The sequence below is a fragment of the Osmia bicornis genome, chromosome 5 (genome assembly GCF_907164935.1).
Source record: "Osmia bicornis bicornis chromosome 5, iOsmBic2.1, whole genome shotgun sequence".
Taxonomy (NCBI): domain Eukaryota; kingdom Metazoa; phylum Arthropoda; class Insecta; order Hymenoptera; family Megachilidae; genus Osmia; species Osmia bicornis.
In genome coordinates this window covers 7,755,365-7,770,239 of record NC_060220.1, presented here as the reverse complement: position 1 = coordinate 7,770,239, position 14,875 = coordinate 7,755,365, and the positions used below count along the sequence as shown (strand labels likewise).

At 33.5% G+C, this 14,875-nt stretch overlaps 2 protein-coding genes and 1 long non-coding RNA gene across 5 annotated transcripts; all 3 read right to left on the bottom strand.

The window, feature by feature from the left end:
* Window positions 1-5,274: 5,274 nt before the first annotated feature.
* Window positions 5,275-7,182, bottom strand: LOC114880114. Its single transcript, XM_029195753.2, has 4 exons — window positions 7,179-7,182; window positions 5,786-5,983; window positions 5,527-5,594; window positions 5,275-5,351 (listed from the first exon to the last, which is right to left on the bottom strand). Exons 1-4 carry the CDS (start codon window positions 7,180-7,182, stop codon window positions 5,295-5,297), a joined length of 327 nt encoding a protein of 108 aa, XP_029051586.2. The 3' UTR covers window positions 5,275-5,294.
* Window positions 7,183-8,547: 1,365 nt separating this feature from the next.
* On the bottom strand, window positions 8,548-13,473 carry LOC114880119 (probable cytochrome P450 4aa1). 2 transcript variants are annotated; one of them, XM_029195760.2, is made up of 7 exons: window positions 13,369-13,473; window positions 11,712-11,880; window positions 11,171-11,548; window positions 10,367-10,439; window positions 9,670-10,202; window positions 9,271-9,450; window positions 8,548-9,212 (listed from the first exon to the last, which is right to left on the bottom strand). In XM_029195760.2, exons 1-7 carry the CDS (start codon window positions 13,381-13,383, stop codon window positions 9,046-9,048), a joined length of 1,515 nt encoding a protein of 504 aa, XP_029051593.1. In that variant the 5' UTR covers window positions 13,384-13,473; the 3' UTR covers window positions 8,548-9,045. The 2 variants fall into 2 exon arrangements, with proteins under 2 accessions (XP_029051593.1, XP_029051592.1); XM_029195759.2 differs by lacking the exon at window positions 13,369-13,473 and adding an exon at window positions 12,636-12,775.
* A 47-nt stretch (window positions 13,474-13,520) lies between these two features.
* Window positions 13,521-14,873, bottom strand: LOC114880124. 2 transcript variants are annotated; one of them, XR_003790036.2, is made up of 5 exons: window positions 14,767-14,873; window positions 14,642-14,698; window positions 14,458-14,570; window positions 14,019-14,205; window positions 13,521-13,679 (listed from the first exon to the last, which is right to left on the bottom strand). It is a non-coding gene; the product is annotated as an uncharacterized LOC114880124 (long non-coding RNA). The 2 variants fall into 2 exon arrangements; XR_003790037.2 differs by having other exon boundaries at window positions 14,523-14,570.
* Between the last annotated feature and the right edge of the window lie 2 nt (window positions 14,874-14,875).

Below are 14,875 nucleotides of genomic sequence, written 5' to 3'. Positions count from 1 at the left end.
TACATTGAATTCCATTTCTGAACTCTAAATTTTATATTACACTTCTTCCACTCTATTATCTGATATTATTAATTCACACTTCCTATAAAGATATTTTTCTGCAACAGAAACTCATTAATCGAATTCATACAAAGAAAAAAAAAAAATATAATAGCTGAAAAGAAGATCCATTAGTAACAATGGTTAATGAGTCATTTCCAAAATAGAAAACATCAATTAGACAAAATATGAATTAAAAGCAAATTTTGGTACCAAAGTAAAAACAAAAAGGATTTGTAAAAAAAATTGTTATTAAGTAAGTAATTTCAATTAGAAACATTAATTATTTCATTTCATTGCATAATATTTAACATTTGTTCATTTAGTAAAGAATAATATATAATTTTTAAATTGAAATAATTATTTTTTACTGCAATATATTCACAACCATGACTCTACTCAACTTTATTACATTATATTATTCAATACACCTTTATAGTGCAAGTTTGATGATATTTGTAAAACCAACAAAAAAAATCGCGAATGGACTTTATTTATGAAAATGAATTTGAAAATTTATAAAAGTACACTACATGAATTAGCTTTTCCGTAAGCTTGAAACTAAATATCGCGATAAAAAATTCAAATTGAACAACCTTAACAACGATCATCCGCTACTTTTGTTTAAACAAAATACAATCAAAATTAAATAAGCAATTTCAAATGAACAAATATTCCTTGAAATACTTTATCTCCAATCATCATAAAATAAAATGAAGTTTCATTTTAAATAAAACTTTGGATAAAGTTCTATTTAAAACTTTGTCCTATTTAATATTATTCTGAAAAGATTTAATTCGTATCTTATTTAACAGTATTTCCAACAACCGAACGCTCAAAATTTTCAAAATTAAAAAAAGGGAAGAAAAAAGAATGGGGGTGTGGCAGTGGGAGGAAGGGTACAGGGGAACCTGAAAAGAAAAGTTTGACTGCCCATAAGAGCAATCCCTAAGCAAACCCTATAAAACAAACCGAAATCACACGCAACACTAATTTCAAAATTGCAAACATTCTGAACTATGACAAAACACCGGCTGGCAACGAAGGGTCTCACGCCCCCTAGTCTTACGCCAGACGCTACATACCACCCACCCCGCCTGGACGTCGTAACGCCAGGACAGAGTGCACCCCTTCGCTAAGAGCGCTACCCGCCCGTCCAACACGTTGCATCCAACGGTGTCAGATTGACGGACGCCCATAGTATAGACAAAAGGACTGCAGTTTAGAATATGGTAACATATTTTCATATGTTCCGTATTCTAAAACTGCGCCTGCAAAGGCCTAGTAATGCATGGGTATATCTCCCAGAGATGGTGTTCACGGTCTCAGGCCGCGGAATCCTTAAAAGGATTCCCACCGAATGTGAGTCATAGTTACTTCCACTAATTAACAATCGCGAATTCATTCGCAACACTAATTTCATTAATTATATAATATGTACAAAAGCGTACGCGTGAAGGCTGCTCCATTATGCGCAACGCTAAGCTGAAAAAAAGAAAAAAAGAACAAACGCGAACTGTAACGCAACACTACTCAAATCTACCGAATTTTGTAAGACGCAACACTAATCTAAAAAAGGGGTACAGCCAATCCAAGGCTGTACCATGGCAGCTGGTCCATAGCTGCCTTATGGACCATGGCAACTCCACTGGATCGTTTTTGGGCATTTCTAATGCAAAACGCGAATATTCATTACCGCAACACTAATTAGCAGGGTACTCTATAAACTAATGCAAAGCAATCGCGTATTTATAAGTCGCAACACTGGGAAACAATCGCGCTAATGTCATTCGCAACACTATCTTTAACAGACATGCAATTAAAATGCAGAAAAGGGGGATTCTCAAACCGTGAATTTTTTACTCGCAACACTAATTTCATTAATTATAGAATATGTACAAAAGCGTACGCGTGAAGGCTGCTCCATTGTGCGCAACACTAAGCTGAAAAAAGGAAAAAAAGAAAAAACGCGAACTGTAACGCAACACTACTCAAATCTACCGAATTTTGTAAGACGCAACACTAATCTAAAAAAGGGGTACAGCCAATCCAAGGCTGTATCACGGCAGCTGGTCCATAGCTGCCTTATGGACCATGGCAACTCCACTGGATCGTTTTTGGGCATTTCATCATATATCGCAACTCTAATACAAAACGCGAATATTCATTACCGCAACACTAATTAGCAGGGAACTCTATAAACTAATGGAAAGCAATCGCGTATTTATAAATCGCAACACTGGGAAACAATCGCGCTAATGTCATTCGCAACGCTATCTTTAAGAGACATGCAATTAAAATGCAAAAAAGGAGGATTCTCAAACCGTAAATGTTTTACTCGCAACACTAAAGCAATCAACATTAAGAAGCAAAACTCTCAAAAATCTTAAAGCAATCAACATTGAAAAGTTAAATTCTATTTTAAAACAATGCAAGAAAAAAACGCGATATTTAAAGTTCGCAACACTAAATTGAACCGTGGTCAATATTCGTAACACTAAATTAAAAACGCGATTTGCCCAAAATCATGGGGGTCACGGGCCCCCTCTTGTCCTGAAATTACAAAACTACAACTACAGGCGAGCACAGTGACAAAGTAGCAACGATAATGATTTCCCATCCTTTTTTGCAAAAGGATGCAAAATCATTAGTAGTTCCCCTCTTGAAAGACAGTTTGTCGGGGCGCTTCGGCATGTAGCCTCTTCTTTTTTCGGGCGGTCCACCCACCTGAAACTTATATCTAAAGCTCGAGACTTGCAAATTCGCAAAACAAAAAAAAAACAATCAACAAAAAAGAAAAATCGCGAAACTCTAATTGACACGTGGACGAAAAAGGACTTTATATAAGTCGTTGTTTGTGCACACGTGCCGTGCTCGAGGAGAACTTGTGCGTTTCGTGCCATCGCGATCGCGTATGACGACTTATGAAGTCGCCAAAAATTTGAAAAATTGTACAGATAGATTCGAAGGCGAACGGCATACTCCGTTCGTATCGATCGTATCGTCAATTCTTCAAATATATTCCAGGTACAGGTTGATCACGCGAAATCGCGCCTACCCGACCAAGAGACTGTGACAACCTGTCCCGGCCTTACCTGCTTACAATCTATCACACACACCAGAAGGTATACTACCTACCTACCTAACGCTATATTTAAAAAAGGCAAAATCACATTCTCACAAAAATTCATTCCACGACCCCCATACACTCCACCCGGGCGCAAGAGCCTAAACTAGGGAGAACGTCCCGGGACGCCTCCGTCACCCGAGTTTCATCTCACATCACACTCTACGGTACGTACCATTTTTCACTGAAATCGTCTGACATGGCTAGCAATCATTGTGTATAATGATAATTAACAAATTTAATTAACTACTTTCATATAGAATATTTCATAGCAATGGCAATACAGTAATGGTAATAATCATAGTAATATTATAGTAATGGCAATAGTAATGTATTTGATTTGTAAGTTTATCGTACTTCTTGTTGATTAAAATATTATTTCAAATTAAAAGTTAAATGAAAAAGTTATTAAACCGACGCAATCCCACAGCCTAAAAACACACACACACATGTGGAGATTACGTCGGGCACGATATACTAACACAATGCCAGCCGCTTATTAATTATTATTCTTATGAACTAAGTCATCGTACCCATTGCCTCTACCCATCCAAGTAGCACCTGGGCACGTGAATGGGCTTTGGCAATAAACACGGAAAGGGTTAAACCTGAAAATCCTGATCTAGAAACATGATTAGTACATAAACATCTAACGGGCTAATATTTTACCATTTTAATAAAAGTGACTCGACTTTGTAAATACATATAAAGCTTTAAGAACAAATACTGAAAGCAATATTGAGCAATTACGACGTAAAAATGCTGCACTACTAATATCAGCTGGCAACGAAGGGTCTCACGCCCCCTAGTTCATACGCCAGACGCTACATACCACCCACCCCGCCTGGACGTCGTAACGCCAGGACAGAGTGCACCCCTTCGCTAAGAGCGCTACCCGCCCGTCCAACACGTTGCATCCAACGGTGTCAGATTGACGGACGCCCATAGTATAGACAAAAGGACTACAGTTTAGAATATGGTAACATATTTTCATATGTTCCGTATTCTAAAACTGCGCCTGCAAAGGCCTAGTAATGCATGGGTATATCTCCCAGAGATGGTGTTCACGGTCTTAGGCCGCGGAATCTTTTGCTTATTAACGAATTAATTTTGCTTAATAACAGATTAATTTTGCTTAATAACAGATTAATTTTGCTTAATAACGGATTAATTTTGCTTAATAACTTGCTTAACAAAAGATTCCCACCGAATACTAGAGTGAGCATCGTCATAATTACTCCCGCGACGGAAATTTTTCGCAACACTAATTTAATAAATGGAAAACTCTAATGAAAAAGAATTTATTGTAAAAATTGAATTTAATACTTTATTGAAACGAAAATGACTCTAATTAAGAATTCTTTGCAATGAAAAAACGAATTTACTATGAAAATTAATATAAAGTTAAAACATCCTTGGGTGACTCCCTCCTCAGAGTAAATTTTCAAGAATATGCAAAATGTGTTCAAACAGATCACTCTGAATTGGAAATCTACCCGTCACGAATTGTCTTCTTGCACATAAATTGTTCAATTTTTCATGAACGTGTAAGTTAAACTTTGCTATAGAATGGATTGAACTTTACTACTTGGAAAAATTTCTCAAATTATATTTGAATTTACAACGTATAAAATGTAATTAATTCAATATAAAAGCATCATTAATATTTATATCCAATATACATATTATATTACCAATATTATATCGATTCGAATCTTTGGAATAACTAAATCAGATAGTATCTGACTTCTCTGTTTAAAGAAAAACTAAATAAAATTGTTTCTGTATTAAAATATTTCATATTCCACGTTTTATTATAAAATTGTATCATAAACATTTAAAAGCATTCATATACTTATTTCATAAATATTTATCGGAATATGTGGAATAGAAATAATATTTAAACGCGAAGTGCAAGAAGACCTAGCCTGAACTAAATGAAATAAAACACAATAAAAATGTTGCTACTCATGAGTATAATCATACCCATGGTCACCATGCTCGCTAACCACGTATACAACCGGTAACCCGTGTCGATTCGGACTTTTCGTCCTTCGACATGATTGGGCACCGGAGGAACCATAAAACATGCGACTCACCGTTCGCAGATATACTCTTCTTCCGACAGTCAAGTAGGAGGATGGAAAACACCAGATAGGAGGCTGCCTTGTAGGAGAAGATTCATCTGTAAAAAAAAAGAAGAATTACGGTTAATTTTGAAAATTATCAATATTTATTCTAATAAAATTATATATGAAATTGAATTTTATAAAATATTAGCAATTAAAAAGAAATCTCAATTATCAAGTGTTGAAATTGAAAATTATTCTATTTTAATAAAAAGCAATTAAGTGACGTACCAAGACGGAAGTCGTGAAGAAAGCCATCATCGGGATATCCAGGAACTCGGCAAAATCAAAAAATTCATCTGTAACAAAACAAAAAAGAATTACGGTTAATTTTGCAAATTATATCAATTTTTGATATAATAAAATTATATATGAATTTAGATTTTATAAAATATTAGCAGTTAAAATGAACTTTCAATTATTAAGTGTTGAAATTGTAAATGATTCTATTTGAATTAAAATTAATTGAATAAAGTAATAAGATACTTACACTCTTTCCTTATGGAGCATCGCCCAAGACTCCTCTTCAGTGATGCCCGCGACTCTAATACGCGATATATCGAGCAATTAGAAAAAAAAATATTTAAAAAAGTAAAGACTAGTATCGCGACCGTGAATAATTTCCGGCGTACAATAATTGTAGACTCTACTTTCGCGATGGAAAAAGAAAAATCAGAGCCACGATGCTCTAGAAAATATTTTATAATACGCAGCAAACACTGACTCTACTTTCGCGTGATTCCTAGTCGTACAAACGCAACTCTATACAGGGCCAGTTCACCCTTGAAGAAATGGAAACATTGAAAGTATGTTCGTACAAACACTGACTCTACCGACCGCCTTGCGCGCGGCTACAACAATTCCTGGAAGAAAAGATTAGTGGGGAAGTTTGGGATGAGTGGAAATATATAAACAAACATTCTTCCTATTGAGCGTTCGTTAAGGAAATATTATTACTAATCGCCTGTAAATGAAAATATCAGTGTTCGTGAAACGTCTTCAACGAACACGAATATTATTAAAGTAGAATATTGATCCTAGTTAATACCGTAAGAATTAAATGTTTTAAATAATTGTAGATAAACATTTCAATGAATATTACAGAGATAGAAAATCTTTGTTTAATAAATCTAATAGACTCTTTTATTAAAGCAGAGGATTTTCGTTGTTAGAATTGTAAGCATATTAAAAATTATTGATAACTCTATTACGTCGTAATTTATAAATTATCCAAATTCTTTTCAATAAACAACGTCCGATAATTAATGATGCATAAACATCATGTGATTTAATAACGTATTTTCTATTTAATTTAAACCTGCACCGAAAACTGTATATTATAATATAATTTCTATAATTTAACAAAAATAAATTGTTTAAAACAATAGAAATATAACTAAATAATTGAAGAAAAGAAGCAAATATCTGCAGTAGAATACAAATTGTTTCAATTATGTTCTAATTTAAAATACATGTATTAAATTACTAATCGAAATTATTTAATAAAATGAAAAATTAATTATTCTTTCTCTATTAATTGATCAAAAAGCAAAAATTTCTCTAATCTTCTCTTTCTTGACCTTGATACCAATTAATTATTCAAAATCCTTACAATTAACAACAACTCAATAATAAAAAAAGAAGTAATAACCAATATTAATAATTAATTACAATAAATCAAAATGTTACCAATTCTTTACGAAATTGTATTTCAAACCAATCTCTCATGGCGTCTTTTAAATATCAACCAAATATCTGTAACAAATAAAAAATACAAATTTATATAAATAAAATTTAACCAACAGCAATAAAATTATTATTAACAAACGATCAAAGTCTATAATTTATGCAAAATATCTCATCAGTAGGTATACTATGCGTACCCATGTAACTACTAATTATACGGGACGATGTACTCGACACGTCTTATCACCTCGACGTTCGCGAGAGAAATGATGCGACCTCCCTCCCCACGGAACACCGGCCGGTGCCGAGCGATAACCGAACGATGCCGATTGGTACCGAAGCAAGTAGACAAACCGTTCTCGTGATATTACGATGCTCATTAAACTATAGAAATCAATTTTCACAATTTAAAGCTATAAATTATGGAAAAAGTACCAAAAACATAAGAAAATTCATGAATGTTGAAGAAATTAATGATATGAAAGGGAAATAACTAAACTAATGATCTTACAATCTCAATTGGAATTCGTGACAAGAGTGAAAAATTTCATCTCACGTATTTGTGAAGACTTTGTAGAATTGATGCCACAAATCATGCATCTGGACTTCTCTTCGACTTTTCCTTCTGTTTTTCGTATTTTTAATACAACAAATACAATATAATATAATATTCTAATAGTTTTTAATTATATTTGTCACAACGCGTGCACTCGCGACGAAGCGTCAAACGGAAGTGACGTAGTGAGTCAAACTTGCGCATAGCGTCGATACCGACGACTCTGATTGGTCGAAATGAAAGGAAGACAACTCTGATTGGTCAAAATGGAGGAAGATGACTGTGATTGGTCGAAATGGAATAGTCAACCACCACCATTAATGGAAAACAGGAAATTGCATACTTCGAGACTTTAATATTAACGAAAACGTTCACATAATAAATACCAAAGAAAATATATTTTTTTAGCAACACCTATCTCGATTTACCTATTATTTATTCGTAATTATATAATAAATAAAGAGAAATATTACTTTAATAACCGTATCCTATGTAGTAATTCTACTAAGAAATATTTAATAAAGTAGATAACCTTAGTGAAATTGAAAAAGCTAAATCATTTTTCAGAATTTAAAAGCATAAATTATGAAAACGGAGTACGGAATTGTCAATATAAAGAAGAATAATTAAGATAATACTACGTCAATTTGAATCTGAATTCGACGCAAAAATAAAAAATTTCACCTCACGTATTTCTGAAGACAATGTAGAATTGATGTCAGAAGTTGTGCATCTGGATTTCTCTGCAACTTTTCCTTCTGTTTTTTATACCTTTTATACCAGAAATACAATTTAATATAATATTTTAACACGATTTAATTTCTCCGGTTAGAAGCACGTGCACTCAGGACGAAGTAACGAAGAAAAATAACGTATTGTGCAGCAGCCAATAACGACGATTCTGATTGGGCGACATTGGATGGCAAATAACTGCTATTGGTGGAAATTTTAAATTGTGTAATTCAAAACTGTAATACTTAAATAACCTTTAAAATAATAAATACCAAAGAAAAAACTGAATAATATATTGTTTTAAGTTTCTTACAATACCCATCTAAAAATTCGTGGGTTCTTGTACATGCTGAAATTAATATTATTATACATGTTAATTTGAATATCTTTTACAGCTTTCTACTCTTTTGCAATGCTGAGATGTAATATCATTTTCAATCGATGTAGCATGATGTAACAGAAAAATGGTAAGAGGTTTACATAGGGTACTTACAGCTAGCATTACTTATTTACATGTTTAACGTTTAATCGTAAAATAAAAATATAAAGAATTATAAGATACATATTACAATTATTTTATAAGGTACTATAAATCCTAAAATCCATCGATTTTTCATTAAATAAAGATACTATTTATATTAGATATATTTTAAACAATGAAAAATCGAAGACTCTTACACTAAAAACGTACGAAAACAATAATTTACTAGTAATCTGAGCAAAGATTTCATATACTTGTCAAATTATAATTAAGTTAATTAAGTTTACACAATTTTTCATTTTTGATCCCGCACAACTACTTTCACCCAGAGTCCACCTTGCGCTCTGATCGTCATCCTAAATTTTGGTCGTACCTCCTTTTTGCCCGGGATAGATTCCAATCGACATTTTCTAAGAATGGCACTAATCATGGATTTCATTTCCAGCATTGCAAATTTATTACCTGAAAAAACATTCATATAATTTGACTGCACGTAACTTATCTTGAAAAGTAATTATACCAATGCAATTTCTTGGTCCAGCACTAAAAGGTATATAAGCATAGGGATGCCTTTTCTCAGAGTTTTCTGAATTAAAACGTTCTGGTTTGAATGCTTCAGGATCTGGAAAATGATGGGGTAAGCGATGGGTGCTGTAGGGTGATATGAATACACCACAGCCCGCTGGAACCACGTGTTTTCCTAAAACATACATTAATAATCATGCAATTAAAATTCGTGTTCTTAACTGTTTACATTGCTACGCAATTCTTGATAGAGTGTTCTGCATAATTCTTATTTAAATACGTTATGTCTATATGACCGTTCTCATAACACATAGTAATCAAGGCGTTAATGTTCAGATCAATAAAGGAAGTCTGGAATATTTTTCCATGTGGATCAGAAATAATAAAAACGTACCGATTTTCACGTCTTCACCGAGTATTCTAGCTATTATCGGTACACTAGGATACAACCGAAGGGATTCCTTGATGCACATCTCTAAGCACCTCATATCTTTCAGATCTTTCATTGCTGGAAGCCTCGAACTTCCATTAAAAATATTATCCAGTTCTTCTATACATTTCTCCTGCCATTCAGGATGGTTGGCTAAAAGGAAAATTGTCATCGCTGTTGCAGTGCCAACTGAATCCTGTCCAGCCAACATAAACGTGCAACACTCTTCGACGATGTCCTCGTCGGTGAAGCAAGGATTCTTCTCGTTCATTTCAACCATGTACTCGAGCAAAGATGTCCTCTTGGTATTCTTCGTTTCGTTCACATTGATATTTTTATTTCGTAGGAGGTCACGTTTCTCCTTCATCATTTTGAAGCAAGTGTCGAATAGGTCCTTCCGTTGTTTCTCCTCTTGTCTTCCGTGTTTTGTCAGTCGATAGATCCATTCAATTAACAACCAGGGTCTTACCATACGGTACAATAACATGATTTGTCCCCTGGAAAAATATATAACTGTTAATTGTAAAATTGTTTGGAAACTTCAACAATTATTATGGTTGTAATTAGAAAAAGCATAGATTAAAGTTGTAAAAATTTTGGCAATTGGAATGATTTATATGGAGCAAATAAATACTAGACAAAAATATTATTCGATTCTCACTTTCTGAAAGGCAGATCATCATCCATGATTAAACCAGATTGTCGACTAGCTCGGTTGATTCCCAAAACAGTTTCTGCAAATAGTTAATAATAATTTCAAATATTACCACCGATTCTCGGTGACGGTGTGCACGTAATCCAGAGGTTTTCTTACAACGAAAATCTACTAGTAGGTATTACGTTGCAAATTTTGAAACATCGGAGAAACAAAAGTTCATTTCAAATGCTAATTAAGATTATTCGGTATTTAACACGTACTTATCACCCGTCTCAGATTCAAATGGATTTCAACTTTATGCTATGAATAACAAATTTGTCGTGTACTTCTAATAACAAAACAAATATGAACATTATGTTTATCATTCAACAATAAAACTGTATAAATAACGAGTTCAGAGTGCAGATGTTTCTTCACTTTTTTGTACAATTATAGCAAATGATATTCTTAGAAGATTTATAATTATCATCTTAGAAGATCAAAATATCATCTTTGTCATTAACATCACAAAGAGCTACGTTTCTGATGTAAAAAATGATGTGGAAAATCTGTGATTTAATTCCTGTTTATTTCGATAAGAAAATGTCTAACGAATAAACGTGAAGAAACGTGACCCTATTAATTATTCGTGGTATTTTCAATAAAAGCATTGCAAAAGAGCACTTCGTCGAGCAAAATGTTGACTTTCTTATTCATATGCAAAGTACATTTATGTGCATTCTTGAAGATCAAATGAGCTATGAGTGACATCATAGTGTAAACCCATTTCTAATACATGTTTTTGCAAAAAAGTTAATTTCTGCTTACCGCTTAAAATATCATACACCGAATCATTGATGAAAGAGGTGATATTGATTTCTTGATTATTCTTATTAAGGAACTGGTCCATCAGATGGTCCGCGCATTCTGCGAAGGTACTCGTAAATCTCTCGAGAATATGAAGATGAAAAGCAGGCTGCAAGAATTTCCGGTGAGTCTTCCAGGTATCCACGTCCCTGGTGATCAAGCCTTTCCCGAGGAAATTGTCGAGTAATTTATAGAAGAATATCTTGCGTGTATGCTTCATGCTGCTGAGGACTATTTGGATGTCTTCCGGTTCGATGAGTATTACGTATGGTAATCCTGTCAGCCATATCCTGACGATACGACCGTACGACTGACTTTCGTGCGCCAGTCTATGCAGCACTGAAACATTTCAAATTTCAATTTCATCCAATTTCAAAGAATATTATTACATCAAAAAATTGATTAAACGTATGTTACATAACACCCTTATCCACTCGTCTCTTTAATTTCATAGATCCTGTGACAGAGTAAATGATGTCTTCAGTCATTTTTGATTACTTACAATTATCTTTGAGAACACATCTGGCATTTCCGAGGAAAGGCACTGTTTTCGGTCCGTTTAAACGGGATACAAATATGACTGTTCTGATGTAAGTCCTGAGAATATACAAAATGTAAACACTGGCTAAAATAATGAGGTAAGTCCACACCCCACCTGGTGTCTGGTCCCACTGTCAAAACAAATAATTACTTTGTTAAACACATAAAACTTCATTGACTTCTGTAATGTCGTAAAATCTTTGAAAAATTGTTAAAAATTATTTCCATGGGTTTTCTAATAGAAATGGATGGAACATTTTTCTAAAACATGTTAGCCATCGCGTTTGTTATCACGCTTCAGTTAATTATTTTGTGTTCGTCTCACGGCTAAAAACACATTAACTCATTAGCATGCCTAGTCAGTATCTTATAAGTGTATACACGTGTACCCTGTCCACAGTAAAGCACCGCTCTTTCTACCAAGCATCGATAATGTGCGAAAATCTTTAATCAGAAATGAAAACATGCTGATGATAACAAAATTATTTTGATATTCTTGTAAAACAAAGGAGTTTTTAAAATAAAATTCAATTCTACTAGGGTCAGCTCCTCCCCCCCCAATCTGTTTAATTAATTATTCAAGTTGTATCCCCAATTAATTGATTCATTGGAACGTGCTATTACTACAGCAACGTGCCAATTGAATAATAATGTTTCACAGTGGAGAACAATGCTTCTGAGTTAAAAATAAATTTCGTTGATTATAAATAACAACACTGATAATTATGATAAATGAGAGTACATCTAATAAAATTTCTTTTCACACATTTTCTTCTTGTTAACGAACATTTCATTTAAAGTGTACCAAGTGAAAATCACGAGTAGTCACTATATTTTAATTGGTATTCTACTGATGTTTCAACCAGGAAGGAACATTGTCACTTACTATTTGTTGGGCTGTAACAACCATATTTAATTAAATGTATGATTTGCTGTGACAAAAACACTGTAAAGCATCGAACAACACCGTGGACCAAAAATTTTTTCGAGCCGTAACATTGAACTCACGCGCACCCATAGAGATTCAAGCTATTTAAACGTTTGCTCCCACCAGATCCTTCTGGACCGCTCAAGATTTGCTCAAAGTCCATAATATACACTCACAATACGTCATATCTTGCACCGCAAGAGTAGCGCAAACCTTTTTATTCCCAATAGACATATTTCTGTTTCATTGACGCATGTATATTTTATCATCTGCTAACGTCGCTGATTCTTCACATTTTCATTGGTTTTCGTGCAAAGTGGATGAAAGAACGCTCGGTAAGATTTTTATTAAATACGATGAATGGACTTCTATGCCACCTAAAGAAAACTCGTCGAACGTTTATGAGAAATCATTTATTATCTGTTGACAATGCACACACTTCCAATAGAAACATTGACATTATGCGTCGAAGAATACATTTGAATTTCACGTTCACCGATTCTAATTGAACTTCAGAACTTTATTTCTCTGTGTTTAATTTTCAAACATAAATATTAAATAGAAACAACTTTCTGTATTTTTTTTTATACCATGTATGGAAGTTTTTTTTTTTTTAAAACACTGATTTTATTGCAGTTTTAAATAATGATACTTATTGTATTAACAAAACGTATGTTCTTAACCATCTCACCTTTATCAACACCATAGGAATATCATAGCCCTTAGAGGCACGAAATGGGACAAACACCTCCGTGCTCGCGTTTAAAATAATCGTTCGACTAAACCCTCGCCGATGGCTAGTAGTAGTTTATATAGGTGTAATGGAGTCAGAGGTGTCTTACCAGAAGTATTAATGAGCAATTCACATTCGAATCGCGTAACGCCGATGTGTGCAGGCGTGCTTTATAAAATATCTTTCCCGCTCAGCTTCTGGGAGGCGATCACCAAAGATGATGCTTTACGCGCATCCTTCCAGCCAGGGTCGAACCGGGAGAAAAGAACCTCGAAAAAGTTTGCCCAGTGAATAACTTATCGTACGATCTACGTTAATAATTACTAAACTACATACTTCACGCGAACACGCTTATTTATTGCTACATGGCAAAACAAAAATTTATTTTCCTTCTTATTATTTCAATTGCATAAGATTTCTTTGTTAACTACATATAATTACTTATGTTCCATTGTTACTAACAGAATATTGATAATATTATTTTGTAAGACGTTAAAAGCACTGCAAGTATTTTTAGATATTTTTTCTTTGAAATTGAAATCGAGCGAGTTTGGATGAAATAGAAAAACCTTGAAAGTAAGTTCACAAAAGCCATTACGTTTGTTTACCTTAAAATTCTTTTCCTTTTACAAGCTTTGTCGTATGCAAATCGAGTGTCGAATGCAATTAATTGCTGTGTATTTACGATACATTCAATACCAGCCGGCGATCTTGCAATTTAACTTGGAAGCTTGCCAACTATTCTATTGCAATGCTATTTTTTCATTTAGTTTATTGCATACGATGTAGCGATTCCTGTAAAAAATCATTCATTTGTTTATTGAATTGATTGAAAGTAATAGTAACACTATTACGTTTAAAATTATTTTTAAACCAATCATTCTATTTTATAATTTTTTTTCTGGGGTACACATTTCATTGTTGTATTTCTATGGCTTTTAATTTTGAAATTCAACATTCGCCGGTTTTCTATTAAGCTAATACATCCCTTGGCTTCTAAGTACATTTACTTTATGACATCATATTAGCTGATCATATTATATGTACCATAGAACATAACACCATGCCGCTCACCATAAGTGCGCGCGCAATTTTTGCACCTGTTATCTCACCTTGGTCCACCAGTAATGTTGTAACTTCCATAGGAACCAATAGAATACCTTAATAGATAAACCGAAATTATTTCATCACATGATGAATATTAAATATATATTATAAAATTAATACTTACCAAAATACCATTATTACACGTTTGAAATATAAAACGGTTAGCATTACAACGTAAATCCTATAAAATAAGAATTTCATTAACTTACTTTAGAACTTTAGTTATGTTTACATTGCCACTTTACTTACATCTTTTTAATGGATCGTTTAATACTTATTTAACAAACAAAATACAGGATACATGGTTTGGGAAACGGTTGAGCCCTCTCACCATTTTGCAGAGAAAAAGAAATAAAAA